This window comes from Vombatus ursinus, unplaced genomic scaffold (assembly GCF_900497805.2).
Source record: "Vombatus ursinus unplaced genomic scaffold, bare-nosed wombat genome assembly UNPS02010193.1, whole genome shotgun sequence".
NCBI classification, from domain to species: domain Eukaryota; kingdom Metazoa; phylum Chordata; class Mammalia; order Diprotodontia; family Vombatidae; genus Vombatus; species Vombatus ursinus.
Window position 1 is genome coordinate 3,508,471 of NW_020949971.1, and position 14,803 is coordinate 3,523,273.

At 49.2% G+C, this 14,803-nt stretch overlaps 1 protein-coding gene across 1 annotated transcript; it reads right to left on the minus strand.

Moving 5' to 3' along the window:
* Positions 1 to 440: 440 nt before the first annotated feature.
* On the minus strand, positions 441 to 5,533 carry SARAF (store-operated calcium entry associated regulatory factor; the record flags this gene model as incomplete). Its single annotated transcript, XM_027853698.1, has 5 exons — positions 441 to 1,069; positions 1,598 to 1,749; positions 3,005 to 3,134; positions 4,187 to 4,631; positions 5,345 to 5,533. Coding segments are annotated over 5 exons (942 nt in total), but the record flags the coding sequence as incomplete, so codon positions are not given.
* Positions 5,534 to 14,803: the final 9,270 nt, after the last annotated feature.

Sequence of the window (14,803 nt, forward strand, 5' to 3'; positions counted from 1 at the left end):
CAGCAACCCGCCTCCAACCCACACTTCAGAAACGAGAGGCTCTCGAAAGGCAGGCCACTGACACCACACACCAAGCGCTTTCCAGCTGTCTGATGCAGCCCACAGAGGTCAGGCCAGAGGCAACAACAAGCATTGGGACCATGTGAGGCTGTGATGTCACAACCGGCTCTTTCAGAACCTTCTGCTCCCAGCCGGGGTCCTGCAAAACCAAGTCTCACAACACGAGGGGGAAAGATGGCTAGAGGAAGCAGGACTGGAGTGTAAAAATGTCAAGAGGCGGCGTCACAATTCACTTCTCAGAGGCTCACACGGGGCACCACGCTTCCCCTAGCATGGGGGGTTTCATCCCTCCAGCTGACAAGGGCTGCTTCCAGCACTTCCTGGGCGGCCCTAAAAAACCCACTCCTTCCAATTCTAAATGGCACCTCTCTAAGGCTTGCTACAGCAACCCCGCCCCCCACCATCCCAGTCATCCCCTGCCACGTCCAGAAGCTTCACTTTGCACAGACAGCCTGATTCAATTAGTGAGCCCCAAGCTTGGGAAGTGCCTGAAAAGCCTGCCCCAGTCACCAAACCCCACAGGGCAACGCAGCAAAACTGTTTACATGGGAGATGGGGTCTCGGGGTCAATTTCCCATCACCTGTTTAGAGAGCCCCTTGAGTTGGAAACCGAGCCAGAGAAAAACTTCTCCGCAGCCAGCACCTCGCCAGGGGCTCCTTCGGTGGTCCTGTCTGCTTCAGGGATGCAGATAGTTGAGGGGAAAGGGGAGGGAGGACATTCAAGGGGCCAGGACAGCGTGCATCTTTCGGAAGCTGCCAAAACCACCTGCCTGAGGTGGCCAAGGGTCGCCAAACCCACCTACAGACAAGCCCGACTCTTAGCTATATTACAGAACTGATGACAGAGTGTTACAAGCAATCATCCGCCTCTAAACTCGAACAAGTTTTCTTCCCACAGTTCTTAGTACATAGCTTTATAAAGAGAAAATGACCCCGAAATAAGAAATTTGCGTCTGAAGGTTTTATTCATCCGCCTTATCTTCTTAACGTCTTTTGGTGGCGGCAAACCCTGGAACGAGAAGAAAGAAGGGCCATGAGGTCGATCCCAACGCTTCGGGCGGCAGCTCAGCAAAGGCGCTGGCGCTAGCCCTCTTACAGAGGCCTGGAGTCTTCAGGCCAAGCATACAATGCCTAGATCCAAGTCATTTTTATAAGGTCCATCAAGTGCTCCACATAAGGCAGAACTTAAACAATCTTCCCTTCCTCATTAACTTGACTGGTCAGAACCCAGCCCAAAGTGGACCAAGAAAGAACATGTACTGCTCCTCCTCAGACCCGAGTCTGAGACCTAGCTCTGGCCATTCCTACCTGTATGACCCTGGACAAGAGGGCCCCCTACCTCCATCAGTGAGGGGGAATTGCCTCATCGGGCACCATTCCCTCGACCAATCATGGGAATGGCTATCCCAGATCCAGTCAGTCCAAAATTAAAAAGAAGGCAGGGGCCGGGAGGCGCTCTCTGTTAAAGAGGGGTCTGGGCTGATTTCAGTGACCACTGGAAGGAAGCCCGGGATGCAGAAGGAGGCTCATAACTCACCCGACGCGGTCCTAGTCCCCGTGTTGGAGCCCGAGGAAGACCCAGAGCTCCGGGAATTAACGGGCGCGGACGGGGGCACCGGACTGCTCCAGGTGTTGAAGTACGGGGGAGGATACGCAGGATGAGTCCAAGTGTTTGACAGGGGCGTGGCCCTGGAAGGCAAGAAGGGACAAAGGGAGGCTCAGCTGTGGGGGTTTTGCCTTGAGTTGGCGATTCAGACCCAGTTTCAGAAGCAGCTCGTTGCATATTTCAAGCTAATGTGATTGGGGGGCGGGGAGCGGTGCTCCAATGTTTATTCAAGAACGAGTTCAGAGATGAAATGCAGCCAGACAGTGTTGGGGCCCTGCCGCCCCTTCATCCTGTTTCCTCTGAGGCCCCAGAGCTCCAATTTCCTCCAAATGGACTTCACCGTTCCTCTGTCTAGCTTTTGAAACACTCCACCTGGTCAGCCTATTGGCACAGCACAGATGGGCTCAGTACGCTGCATACCCTTTTAACTTTACTGGCAAATATCCCATTAGTTAAGTCTTCTGGTATTTCCTTGTTGGGTCTGTTTGGAGACCAGGTCTCCCTGCCCCACCCAGGCTGGAAATGCAGCAGTCACTCCCAGGCCCCAAACCCACTGCCCATCAGCTCTGACCTGCTCCATTTCCAACATGGGCCAGCCTGGTGCCCCCCCACCTCTGCCCTGGCTCCTGGGGGTTCACCGTACCGGTGCCCAACTTGGTGCAAACAGCTGACGGCTTAACCTACTGTAGCCAGAGCTCCAGAGCTCAAGCGATGCACCGACCTCAGCCTCCCTAGGAGCAGGGATTACAGGCACACACCACCTCCCCTGGCTTACACAGCCTCTGGCAATACAGTATACAGGTACCGAGTGTGACTGACTCCCACAAACTGATACATCTGGTAGTTATTTTGGACAGGGCTTCCTTCCATCTACCACTACTCCTGGAGGTTGTTATCACGATGTCAAAATGCTGCTGGATTTCATGAATCTTTATCCCAATGCTACTGTTGAAGTCAATCAGCATTCATTAGCTGCCTACTATGTGCCAGGCACTGTGAATCACTGTCAATTGCTAGCTTCAGTCATTCCCTAAGATTGTCCAAGTAAAATACGAGCAGCGCTATCGCCTCTTTGCTTGTCTCTAAGTCTGTTTCTTTCTCTAGTCTTATTGTCGCCGTTTCTACAACTATGTCAAGTAACAGCAGGAAAAGGAGCCTTATCCCTGTATTTATAGGAAAAGTCTGACCCCAAACCCTCCGCTGTGTCCCATACCCGTCCTGTTACTTTCATGGAACCAGGAGAATAGAGTTCTGGTCACTCCCATTAACCCCTAAGAAGAGAAGGCTTCCTAGACGCCCAGACCAAAGTGGGGGGAGGTAGCGGTGGGGGTGGCGTACCTGTTGTTTCCGAACAAGTAGCCTAAAAGGCCACCAGTCCCCAATCCAGTCCAGAATCCAGGGCCAGATTGGCCAAACGCTTGGGGACCCGTGAAAGAGTTGCCAAAGCCCCATCCGGGGGTACCCGATGCTAATGCAAACAGCAGAGACAAGGGTTAGCCCAGAATCCCCTTCCCAGGGAGGCCACCCCAGGACAAGCCAAGCCCCCCAGCCCAGGAGGAGGCTGCCTCCACGTTCCCTGGGGGATCGGCTCTTAGGAAGCCTCCCCCAGAGCCCAGATTCTCCACAAGAACCAGGCACCCAGGACGAGCCTCAGAGCCAGGCCGTCCACCTGCCCGTCCCTTCCTTCCTCCAAAGCACACAGTCCATAAGAAACAAGCTTTTCCCTCTCCGGGGCCCAGAGAGGAAATTTCAGAAGTAAAACAAACGTATCTTGGTTCTCCCGGCCCCCGTTTCTCTACCCCTTTTCGCCAGCTCCCCCCAGTCAGCATTCTCTCCCTACGCAGCTCCTCCTGACCACCAGACTCTCTAACTCTGCTCCCTTAATTAAGCTGGGCCTCAGTTTCTCCATCAGTAAAATGAGGGGTCTGGACAGGCCCATCTGCAAGGTGGCTCCACCCTGGATTTCACAGCATCCTGGGGTTACTGCTGGAAGGAACCCTGAAGATCACCTATTTCACAAATGAGAAAAAGGATCACCACTCTGGTGTGGCAACACTGGCTGTGTCTGGTTGTGCCCGACTCTTCATGGGCCCATTGGGGTTTTCTTGGCAAAGATACTGCAGTGGTCTGCCACTTCCTTCTCCAGCTCATTTGACAGATGAGGAAACTGAGACAAATGGGGTTAAGTGACTTCCCCAGGGTCACACAGCTAGTAAGGAAGGCCAGATTTGAACTCAGGAAGATGGGTCTTTCTGACTCCAGGCCCAGCACTCTATCCACTGCACCACCGGTGTGGCGACGCAGCCAAGCCTTATGAATGCCCCAAGTCACGGCCAAGGCTTCAATCTCCTTACAGTGCTGCTTTTAACCTGGGGATCACGGGGGTCTTCAAAATGCCCTGGAACCCCCGCCCAACCCAGCCAGCTCTGGGGGATGGTGACATCCAGTCCCTTCCAGTCACCACGCTCACAAGAGACACTGGAAGCCATCCCTCGGGGGAAAGGAGCCATAGTAACATACCTGTGAAATAGGACTTGAAGCCTGGGGGAGGAGGAGGCGGGGGTGGGGACGCCTGGAAGAACCTCTGGTGGTCCTGGGGATGCTCAGTGTAGGGCGGGGGGAGATCCTCATTCTGGGCTTTCAGAAAGAGCTTATAAACGCCCAAGGCCAGCACCAGCAGGATGACGACGGCCAACAGGCCTCTGGTGCTGGAGGGCACAGGGGAATCCATCTTCTCAACGTACCCGGGGAAGTAATTGGAGCCGTAGGTGTTCCCGTGGCTGTTGGCGTCACCGCCGCTGGCGTCTTTGTATTTCTTCCGGCCTTGCTCGGTCAACTCCAAGTTGAACTCCAAGCCGCAGGAGCCGCGGAGCACGTAGGGGTCATCGGGGTAATCATAACCTTCGCAGCTCACAGCGGTCTTGCCAAATCGGTAGGACGTGTCGAGCTCTGCTTTACACTCCCACTGCGGGGGGGCAGAGAAAAGACAGCCGCCCTCCTCTTACTATTGGGAAAGTGCCTCCCGCCTCTCGGGGAGGGTACAGACAGAGAGCAGCGTGCAAGCCCTCCCCTGCAGGCCCCATTCTGCCCTCTGCCCTGCACTAGGGGAGCTCTCAAGGCTCTGCAGCTGTGATCCCACAATCCCACCATCAAAGCTTCCTGATCCTGGGAGGTATAAAGTCTACTCTGCCTTCTTCTTGGGGGAGAGGATGGGAGGGGAACCAGACCCGAGATTCCAGCGAGGACACCCCCTTTCCCAGCGCAGATCAATGGCTGCTCTAACCCTCCTGGGGCCCTGGGCAGAGGGCAGGGGGCAGGGACGGATGCCATCGAGAAACCCCACAGCTCGCCCAGGGTTACATATCCAGTACACAGGGAAGTCAGAGCTCAAACCCAGCTCCGAGGGACCTCGTCCAAGGAAGACAGACCACCAGCAAGTGAGGCCGAATGGTCATGGTACATCAAAGAGGATTTAAGGATAGAGGCAGTGGAGGGAGGGGACTCAGTGGGACTCCCTGCATGACCCTGGACCAGTCACTTCCCCTCCTGAGACCTGAGCTTCTGCCTCTGTGAAATGGAGGCAGCCGGAGTGGGATGAACGCCCCATCAGGAGGCCGCCAGCCCTGACGCCTGGACAGGCTCCCTCCTGGTGGCTCCCAGCCCTACCACGGCCGGTACCTGAACGTCAAAGCCGTCCCAGCCTTTGTTTCGGCACTGCACGATTTCAGGGATGTGGGCCGGGCATCCGGCAGAACCACCGAGGCACTGCAGCTGAGGGATGGGCGCAGTCCTCCGCGCAGTGGTGAAGCGGTCTCGGTGGAGGGTCAAGGCCTGGATGTCCCGTAGCAGAATTTTCTCTACAGAGCAAAAGAAAAAACGTCAGCACAGTGCAGACAGAGGACAAGAGATCTCCAACGTGGCTACCACACAGGGCAGCTTCTCGGTCACTCCCGGCCACCTCCACAGGCGACACGGCTCCCTCGGCCCGGGCCCATCGCCAGGCCGAAATGAAGCTCAAGGACAGACTTCTCCCAGGTCAGAAAGGCGGCGGAGTACCACTGAAGGTACAGGGCAGGCCTCAGGCTCAGACTCTCCCCAAGGGAGATGGGGCAGCAATGGAGCGAGAGCAGCTCATCTCTAGGGTCCCTTCCCACTAGAAACCCACAGATCTGGGCAGTTAGATTGGGTTACAAGCAGGGAATGAGAGATGCCACCATCCAGCACAGGGACTCCCCTGACCTGACCTCACACAAAATAAAACACCAACAGAACACACGGGGAGAATTTTCTTATGTGAAAAAAAAGCATGCCTTTAAATGAAATGCATTTAAACAATGTCTCCTGACAAGAAGTGTCAACTAAAAGGCTGGATATTATTCTCAATTGGAGACTAAAAGATCAAAATGTGGAGTATGAACGTAATGGAATAATGCAGAGCCATGAGAAATGACAAGAGAACCCTTGGAAGACCCGTGTGAACAGATGCAGAGGGGAGGGAGCAGAACCACGAGGACCACTGCTCCGACTGCGGCAACGCTTCAAACATGAACAACTGTGAAAGAACTGGGGATTCTAATCAATGCAGGGACCACCCGCTGTTCCAGAGGACTGACGAGGCAGCACGCTACTCCCCTCCTGACAGAGAACGGAGGGACTCAGGGCACACAAAGAGACAGACGCTTTCCGGACGCGGCCAATGCAGACATCCGTTTTGCTTAGCCATATTTATCACAAAAGTTTTGTTTTTCTTTTTTTTTCCCAACAGGAAGGCAAGAAGCGGAAGGGAAAGAAAATAAATGCTTATAGATTTAAAAAAATAATTTAGCTCAAAACATGAAAGAAAAAAAAAGAAATGATCACTGAGGTGGAAATTGTGGGAACCCTTCAGGAAAGTGACCACTTACTCCACCCGAGAGTTTGTGATCAAGAAGGAGAGGAAATCTGAGCATAATCTGAAATGATTCCAAAATCTGGGCAAGGCAGATTTCGAAGGGTTCAGAGGAAAATAGGTAGGATCCCATGGACTAAGATGTTTCAGAAGGGGTCAGTCCAGGAAAGATGGGAGTTGCTCAAACATAAAATTCTGAAGACAAAAAAGGAAACAATTTCAATGAGGAAGAAAAATGGAGTTTGTCTGCAGAGGTCACTGTGGATGCACAGGGAACTCACCAACCAGTAGATTTTAAAAAGAAATGTACAGAAGGTGGAAGCAAGGCCAGAACAGAAGATGAATATAAACGCCTGGCACAGCGCTGCAAAAATGGCATCAGGGCAATTGTGGCTTTGACAGCGTTAGAGGCTACAAAAGATACCCTCAAAAAGCAACAGCATTTTCATAGAATAACAATTTTAAAAAGGGAAGTCCCATTCCAAGTAATTACGGATTGCATAAAGCAACTGGGGATCGATCTAACAAGGGACATTAAAGACTTGTTCAGATTCAATTACAAATCACTCCTTCATAGAAATAAAGAACAACATAAACAGTTGGAGGATGAGTCAGTGCTCGTGGGGCCAGGCCAATATCAAAACTGTCCATAGTATCAAAGTTAACTTATGCTTTTAATGCATATCAATCATATTACCAAAGGATTATTTTACAAAACTTGATAAAATAACAACAAAACTCATGTGAAAAATAAGAGATGTAGAATGTCACATGAAACAATGAAAAGAGGTCTGGGGTGGGGGTGGAGGTGTGTCATAGCACTTCCATACCTCAAGCTATTGTATAAAGCCTCAGTCAACAACCATCTGGTGTTGGTTAGGAAAGAGAAAGAGGCATCTCAGTTAGAACAACTACACAAAGGAGAACCAGGAACAACAGAACTCAATAACTCAGTGTTTAATAAATTAGAAAACAAACTCCTTAGGAGAGAACTCCCTACTTGTTTAGAAAAAAAACTGCTGGGAAAACAGTCTGGCAGAAATTAGGCTTGGACTAACACCTTATACACCATATTCCACAATACGTTCTAAATGTATATGTGACCTTAAGGATCGTATACACTATTTTATAAAATTTGGACAAAAGCAGATCATATACTTTTCATGGCTGAGGAGGAGATACATTAAGAATACTTAATCAAAGGACAAGTGATAAAATAGATAATTTTTATTATATCAAACTGAAAAGCTTCTGTACAAACAAAATTAACACACACAGAATAAGGAAAAGGAAAAGGGTTGAATGGTGAAAAGACTTTGTATCAATAAAGGCTTGGTTCATATAACAAAAATAATTCCATTTCAAAAGAAGAAATCCAAAGCCCCCACAGCCACATAAAAATGGTCCAAACTACTAATAACGAGAGAGGTTGCACCTCATGCCCATCAGATTGGGAAAGGCGACAAAAAAAGAAAAATGACAAATTGCTGGAAGATCTGTGGGAAAATAGGCATGATAATGCATCGTTGCTGGGGCTGGGATGTAGTTCAGCTACTCTGGAAACTCATTTGGAATTATGCCCCTCAAAGTCACTAGCCTGTGTGCATACCATTTAACTCCCTAATCCCATTACTACGCATACATATCCCAAAGAAAGAGGTAAATACAAAGATATTTATAGCAGCTTTTTGTTATAGCAAAGAACTGGAAGCAAAGTAGGTCCCCACCAACTGAGGAATGGATGACCAAATCATGACATATGAATGTAATGGAATATTACTGTACCCCAAGAAATGATGGCAGGGATAAACTCAAAGACACCTGGGAAGATCTGCATGAACTGATGCAGGGTAAAGAAATCAGATCCAGAACAATTCCCACAATGACTACAAAAATGCAAAGGAATGCAAAGAAAGACAAATTCCAGAGGACCGCCAGTGGAGCATGCCGCCCACCCCTGACAAGGAGGTGAACTGGAGGTGCACATGGGTACTTACCTTTTCAGACATGGCCAAGCAGAGAGCAGAAGGAAGTTAAGGAGCAGGCACAGACAAGCACTACCATCATGTTGTTAAATTTAATACACTTATGCTTTCACAAACACTGTGTGAACACTACCAAATTTTCCTTTTTTCTTTTCCAAACACAATGCTCTTTCTCTATTCTTTGTAAATGGAAATGTTGGTTGTCTCTGGTAGACTGTAATCTCCTTGAGGGCAGCATCTCTTCCATTCTCACTTCTGTATTCCCGGCCCCTAGCACCACAGCTGACCTGTAGTAGACACTTAATAAGCACTTGCTGACCCAGTTCGGACACTTACTAGCTGTGAGACCCTGGACAAGTCACTGGACCCTCCTGATGTCCTCATCTCTCAAATGGGGGGGGGGGGGGGGGGGCTGCTTTCCAGCTCTAAATTTATGATCCTCTAAGTCACTCCTCTGAGCCTCAGGAAGTCACTCTACAAACCTTGAAGCCCTACAGAAATAACAGTCCTTGCTACTTGAGTACTTAAAACGGGGATACAAATGTATTCAAACTTCCCATAAATGGGGTTGTCATTAAAAAGAATAATAATAATAATACCTACATAGAACTTTAAGGCTGGCAAAGCATTTTAAATATCACCTCATCTGATCCTGACAACCACCCTAGGAGGTGGGGACTATTATAATCTCCATTTTATAAATGAGGAAATTGAAAAGGGAAGTGGTTAATTGCCCAGGGTCACATGGTGAGAAGTGTCAGAGGCCAGCTTGGAACTCAGGTCTCCCTAACTCCAGGACATAGCACTACATGGCTGCTTCATATATGAATTACCTTCCCAGAATGATAAGGTGCTTGATTTGAAATGAGAGGGCTAGTGAGTGCACTAAGAAGGGGGTGCCTGAGGGGGACTTTTGGACATCTGAATCTCCAACTTTAAACGTGAGATTGCCAGATTCCTGGTCAGGGATGGCACATATCTACAAAAACTACAACAATGTATTTGCTGAGTGTTTTACAAATCTGTAAGGGCTTTAAACCAAAAAGGATGTTAGAAGGAGAAGAGTGCCTGTATGTATCCCCCTCCAAGTTAGATACTATAGAAAATAGCCACAAAGAAGGAACAATAACCCTGAGACACCCAAAAGTTCACAGGAGGCAAAACCCAAGAAAAGAGTAGCAGTAGAAAAAACAAACAAACAAAACTATGGCCTCAAGAGCACACACACAAACGTCCAGAGTTTAGGCAACAAACAAACTAGATCCCTCAACCATGGGGGTACATTTGACCTCATGCTAAGTACCACTGAGGCGTGGGGGATGAAACTGTGATTGTGCCATGGCTCTGGATGGGCACACCTTATCTGACATAACAAGGCAGGCAAAAGCAGGGGCAAGACAGGAAGGTGTGTTCACGGGAGGAAATTCAGGAACCACAAAGGAGAGGGAGCATGGTGAAGATTATTTGGGCAAAGGTCAAAGGAGGGAGAAACAAGACAAATTTGTCACTGGAGTATGCTAGAGACAACCCGGCCAGAAGGAAGAAATAGATGAAGCAACTGAAACAGATCCCAAGCCTGACACAGAGGCATCATGTAAGAGTGACGGGCACTTCAATGTCCTGACACCCGCTGGACCTGAAAAAGGCTGAGCTACAATTAACTTCTTGACTTGCCTGAATGATTATTTCATTCTTCAAAAAGGGAAGGAACAAAAAAGGGAAATTCCACTCTGGATCTGGTTCTTACTCACAGGGAGAAATGATGGAAAATCTGGGGATGAAGTGACCACACAGGTAGACACAAATCTTAGACCAAGAGAAAACAGATTTCCAAGACTTCAGAGGGAGCACAGGGAGGATAAGGGGGATCCCACGGATTAACATGTCACAATGAAAGTCTGTCCAGGAGGGCTGGGAGATTCTCACAGATAAAATTTTGAAGACACATGGAAACAATTCCAAATAGGAAGAATAATAACTAGCATTTATATAGCACTTCAAGGTCTGCAAAGCAATTACATCTCATTCGATCCTGACAACACCCCTCAGAGGTAGTCAAGTGCTATTATTATCCTCACTTTACAGCTGAGGAAACTGAGGCTAAGAGACATTAAATGACTTGCCCAGGATCACAAAGCTAAAAATGCTGGAATCTAGATTTGAACTCAGATCTTCTTGAGTCCAAGCCCAGTGCTCCATTCACTGTGCCACCTAAAACTGAGATTTGTCTGAGAATGATACAGATGCAAAGGGAACTCCCAACCTGACTTAGATATTAAAAAGAAACATAGAGAAGATTAAACCAAGGTCAGGTAACACAGAATACTACAAGAGAGTAGTACAGTCTCATAAAAAATAGCGGAATTAGGTTAGATACAGAGTCAGAATTCTAACTCTAATTTCATGTCAAGAATGCTCAAGCATAGAATGTATACAGGCTAGCGAAGAAAGCTAAGGATGCCAAAAAAAAGGGATTTCAGGTGTATTGAGAGAAACCAGAGGATTAAAGAAGAGACAGGACCCTTGCATGGAGTGGAGAAGAGGATAACTGGCGTGAGAGAAAGCATTCTTACTTTGTTTCCACAAAAGAGAATGGCCTTGACTTTGCAAATGACAGAACAAAAATGACTAATGAGAAGGAGGTACTCAAGATAAACAAGGAGATGGTAAGAAAACAGCTGGCTGCCCTGGATGAATTTAAGTCACTTAGCTCTGAAAGAGCAGCTGACATAATGTCTGAATCACTGTCAGTGATAATTCAAAGAACATGGAAAACAGGAGAGGCACTGAAAGACTGCAAAAGGGCAGATGTCATCCTGATTTTCCAAAAAAGGAAGGTAACAGTCATCAAATTATAGGGCCAATAAGCTTGGCCCTGATGATCCATTATAGAATTGTCCCAGAATCAAAGCGATGGCTGGTACATACCTAGAAAGAGAAGCATTCATTCCAAAGAGCCAGCCTGGGGTCATCAAGCACAGGGCATGCCAAACTAACCTTACTTCCTTTTGGGGACAGGATTACTAAGCTTTTGATACAGCATCTCCTGCTATTCTTGGGGAGAAAACAGAGATGTAAACTATATATAATCAAGGGGATTCCAAACTAATTAGATGGCAGGATTCAAGGAGCATTTGTTTAAGGGTTCAATGTTAGGGTGGCAGGATTTGACAGTAGAGTAGTAGCCCAGGAAGCTGTTCTTGGCCCTACGCTGTGTGACGTCTTTAATAACAAGTTGGATAAAGACATGGTGGTGCACTCATCAAGTTTGCAAATGAAACAAAGTTTGGGGAGATGGGATGGCTAATACATCTGATGGTAGGTTCAGGATCCAAAAGGCCCTCAACCACCATCCTAGAGCACTGAGCTAAGGCTAATAAAGTAAAATTCAAGAGGGATCAATGTAAAGTCGCACACCTAGGTTCAAAGAATCAGTTTCACAAATACAAGACGGGGGAGGCATGGACAACAGACAGAGATGGGGGGAGGGTTTTAGGAGTCTGCAAGCTTGATGAGTCAGCAGTATGATGTGGTAACCAAAAATGCTAATGGGAGCGCGAGCAGTGCTGTCAGGAAGGAGCTGATTGTCCCATTGGACTCAACTCATGTAAGACCACATCTAAAGGAAAATGTTCTCCTTCTGGCCACCACAAATTTAAAAGGGCATGAATAAGCTGGAGGGTACTCAGAAGAGGACAACCACGAAGGCCTTCTGTCCATATCATGAGGAGTAGCTGAAAGAACTGGGAATGTCAACAGCCTGGAGAAAAGAAGACTGAGGGAGAAGATATGAGCCTTGAGGACAGAATCAGCAGCGGTGGGTAGACAGAAGTTGCACTGAAGCCAAGTTAGGCTTGCTTTCCAGCTGTCCCACTCAAAGCGGAAGGGCATGCCATCTGCCAGAAGTGGTGGGTCCCCCTTGAATCAGAAGTCGATTCCTTTTACGTGTGGGTTTGGAGGTAGCCACGGAGGTCTCTTCCAATACTCACATTCTGTGACCAGGTTCAAACCCTATTTCTGCAAACCGGCACTGGCAGAGGGAGGCCCCTCAGCCAAGAGTCTATGCCAGTGAAATCAAAGGGACCTGGGCCCTCTTCTCTTCCCCTATATACCCTTCTCACTCGGCGAGCTCATCAGCTCCAATGCTCACCTCCTCCATGCTGACGACATCCAGCCCAAGCCTCTCTCCGCAGCTACAGTCACACACCACCAACTGTCTCATGGGACACATGTCCCACAGACATCACAAACTCAATGTGTTCTGAACTGTCCAGGTACCACCACCATCCCAGTCACCTCGGTACCACCCTCAACTCCCACAGTCCACCAGCTGCCAGATCTCATCTCAGCGTTTCGGGATACTTCTTCTATCATCTCCTTCTCTCCACTCAGCCAGCCAAAATCCTAGCTCGACTTCATCACTTGCTGCTTGGAACACTACAGCAGCCTTCTGACTGGTTTCTCTTCCTCAAATTCCTCCAATTCGTCCTCCATTCAGCTACCAGTGTGATTTCTCCAAAGCACAGGTCTGACCTTGCTGATTTACTGACGACCTATGTGCTTCTTACCATCCACAGCCATCTCTGAACCACCAGAGGAGGTAAAGGCCCAGGCTCAAGAAAGGTTCTGGGCCATGAGTGAGGAAATGACCAAGGAGAGGGGCCCAAAAACTACAACACGTGGGCCTAGGCAGGCCACATCAAGCTGTCACCCAGAGGCCACCCACGTGAGCATGACCTAAAAATTTTGCAAAAACAGTAAACTTTCACACTGTGCACATAGACTTTCCTGCCAAGAGCCCCAAAAGACCTCTGTGAAGGAGGTACTGAAGATGTTTTTATCCCCATTGGACAGATGAGGAAACTGAGGCTCACAGAAGAGAGGTGACTGGTCCAGGGTCACTTGCATGTTAATGAGTAGTGGTAATTCATTATGAAAAACAAAATAATCACCCTGCCTTCGATTTAGGTGACATTAGATGGTAAGCACCCTGAGAACAGGGATTGTGCTTTTCCTGTGTCATCCTGGTGGTTCCTGTCTGGCTTCGAGTTAACACTTAATAAGAGTTTGTTGCCTGATGGATTGACTTTCATCCTGGACACAACTGGGAACCACAGAAGGTTCTAAAGAAGAATATTCTATCAGCCACCCAAGGATGGATTAAAGAAGGGGCAGCAAAGTTCATTTGTCACAGTGCTTGGAGCAATGGGACTTAAGTCTGCAGGAGCTGAGTTCAAATCCAGCCTCAGACCCTTACTAGCAGTGTGGCTCGCATCAAGTAAGTCACGTCACCTGTGTGCCTCAGTTTCCAGCGCTACTGAGAGGATTTAAAAAATGACACGCTATTTGCAAAGCAGGTGCCACTATCATTCAGTACTGTCCAGGACCAGCAGAGGCAATCCAATAAGCCTTTAAATACAGCGTCTACGCATATCTTGGTCTCTCAGCTAAGTGTGCCTGTTGCCTCGCTGTAAAGTGAGGATAAGGAGACCCGGTTCGCCCACCCCGCAGGACCAAGTGAAATGTGCTTTAAAAAATAAAAAGCACTGCCAATAAAATCTGCGGGGCCTCTGTGGCCTGGACTCTCCCCATCCCCCCTGCCCTCTCCTTTCCCCCCCTGTCCTCCTCTCTTCCCCTTTCCCTACCCCCCTCCACCATCCCACACCATCCCTCCCCCCACCCCACCCCAGTGAGACAAAGGATTTCTGGCCGATTTCATCAGCCAGACAAAGACAGGCGAACAAAGGGGACAAAGCCAGGAGACCCGCCCAGGGAGGCTCGTAGGCTAGTGGGGGGGGGCAGAAACATGGAGGATCAGAAGAATGCGCATTATGGCGACAGAGGACGAGACCTCACCCCCCCTTCACCCGCAGTGTGGGAGGGGGAAGAGGAGCAGCGGGGCGGGGATTAGAGAGGAGGGGCGCAGGGACGGAGGGATGGCTGAGGCCACAGGGGAGGGGGCCTCAAGAGGAGGGAATGGGGATGGTGACAGGGGATGGAAAGAACAAGGGAGGAGGAATGACAGTGGGAGGGGATGCAGGAAGGGAGGATGGAGAGACGAAGGAAGGGGGATGACAGCGGGGAGGATGGAGTGGGGAGGGGGACAGACAGCAGAGGGGGATGACGATGACAGCGGGGAGGGGGATGGCGGGGTCAGACAAGGGAAGCGGATGACAGCAGGGAGGATGGAGCGGGGAGGGGGCCAGAGAGTGCAGTGGAGGGGGATGACAGTGGGGAGGGTGAAGAAGCGGGGCTGGGGGGGGG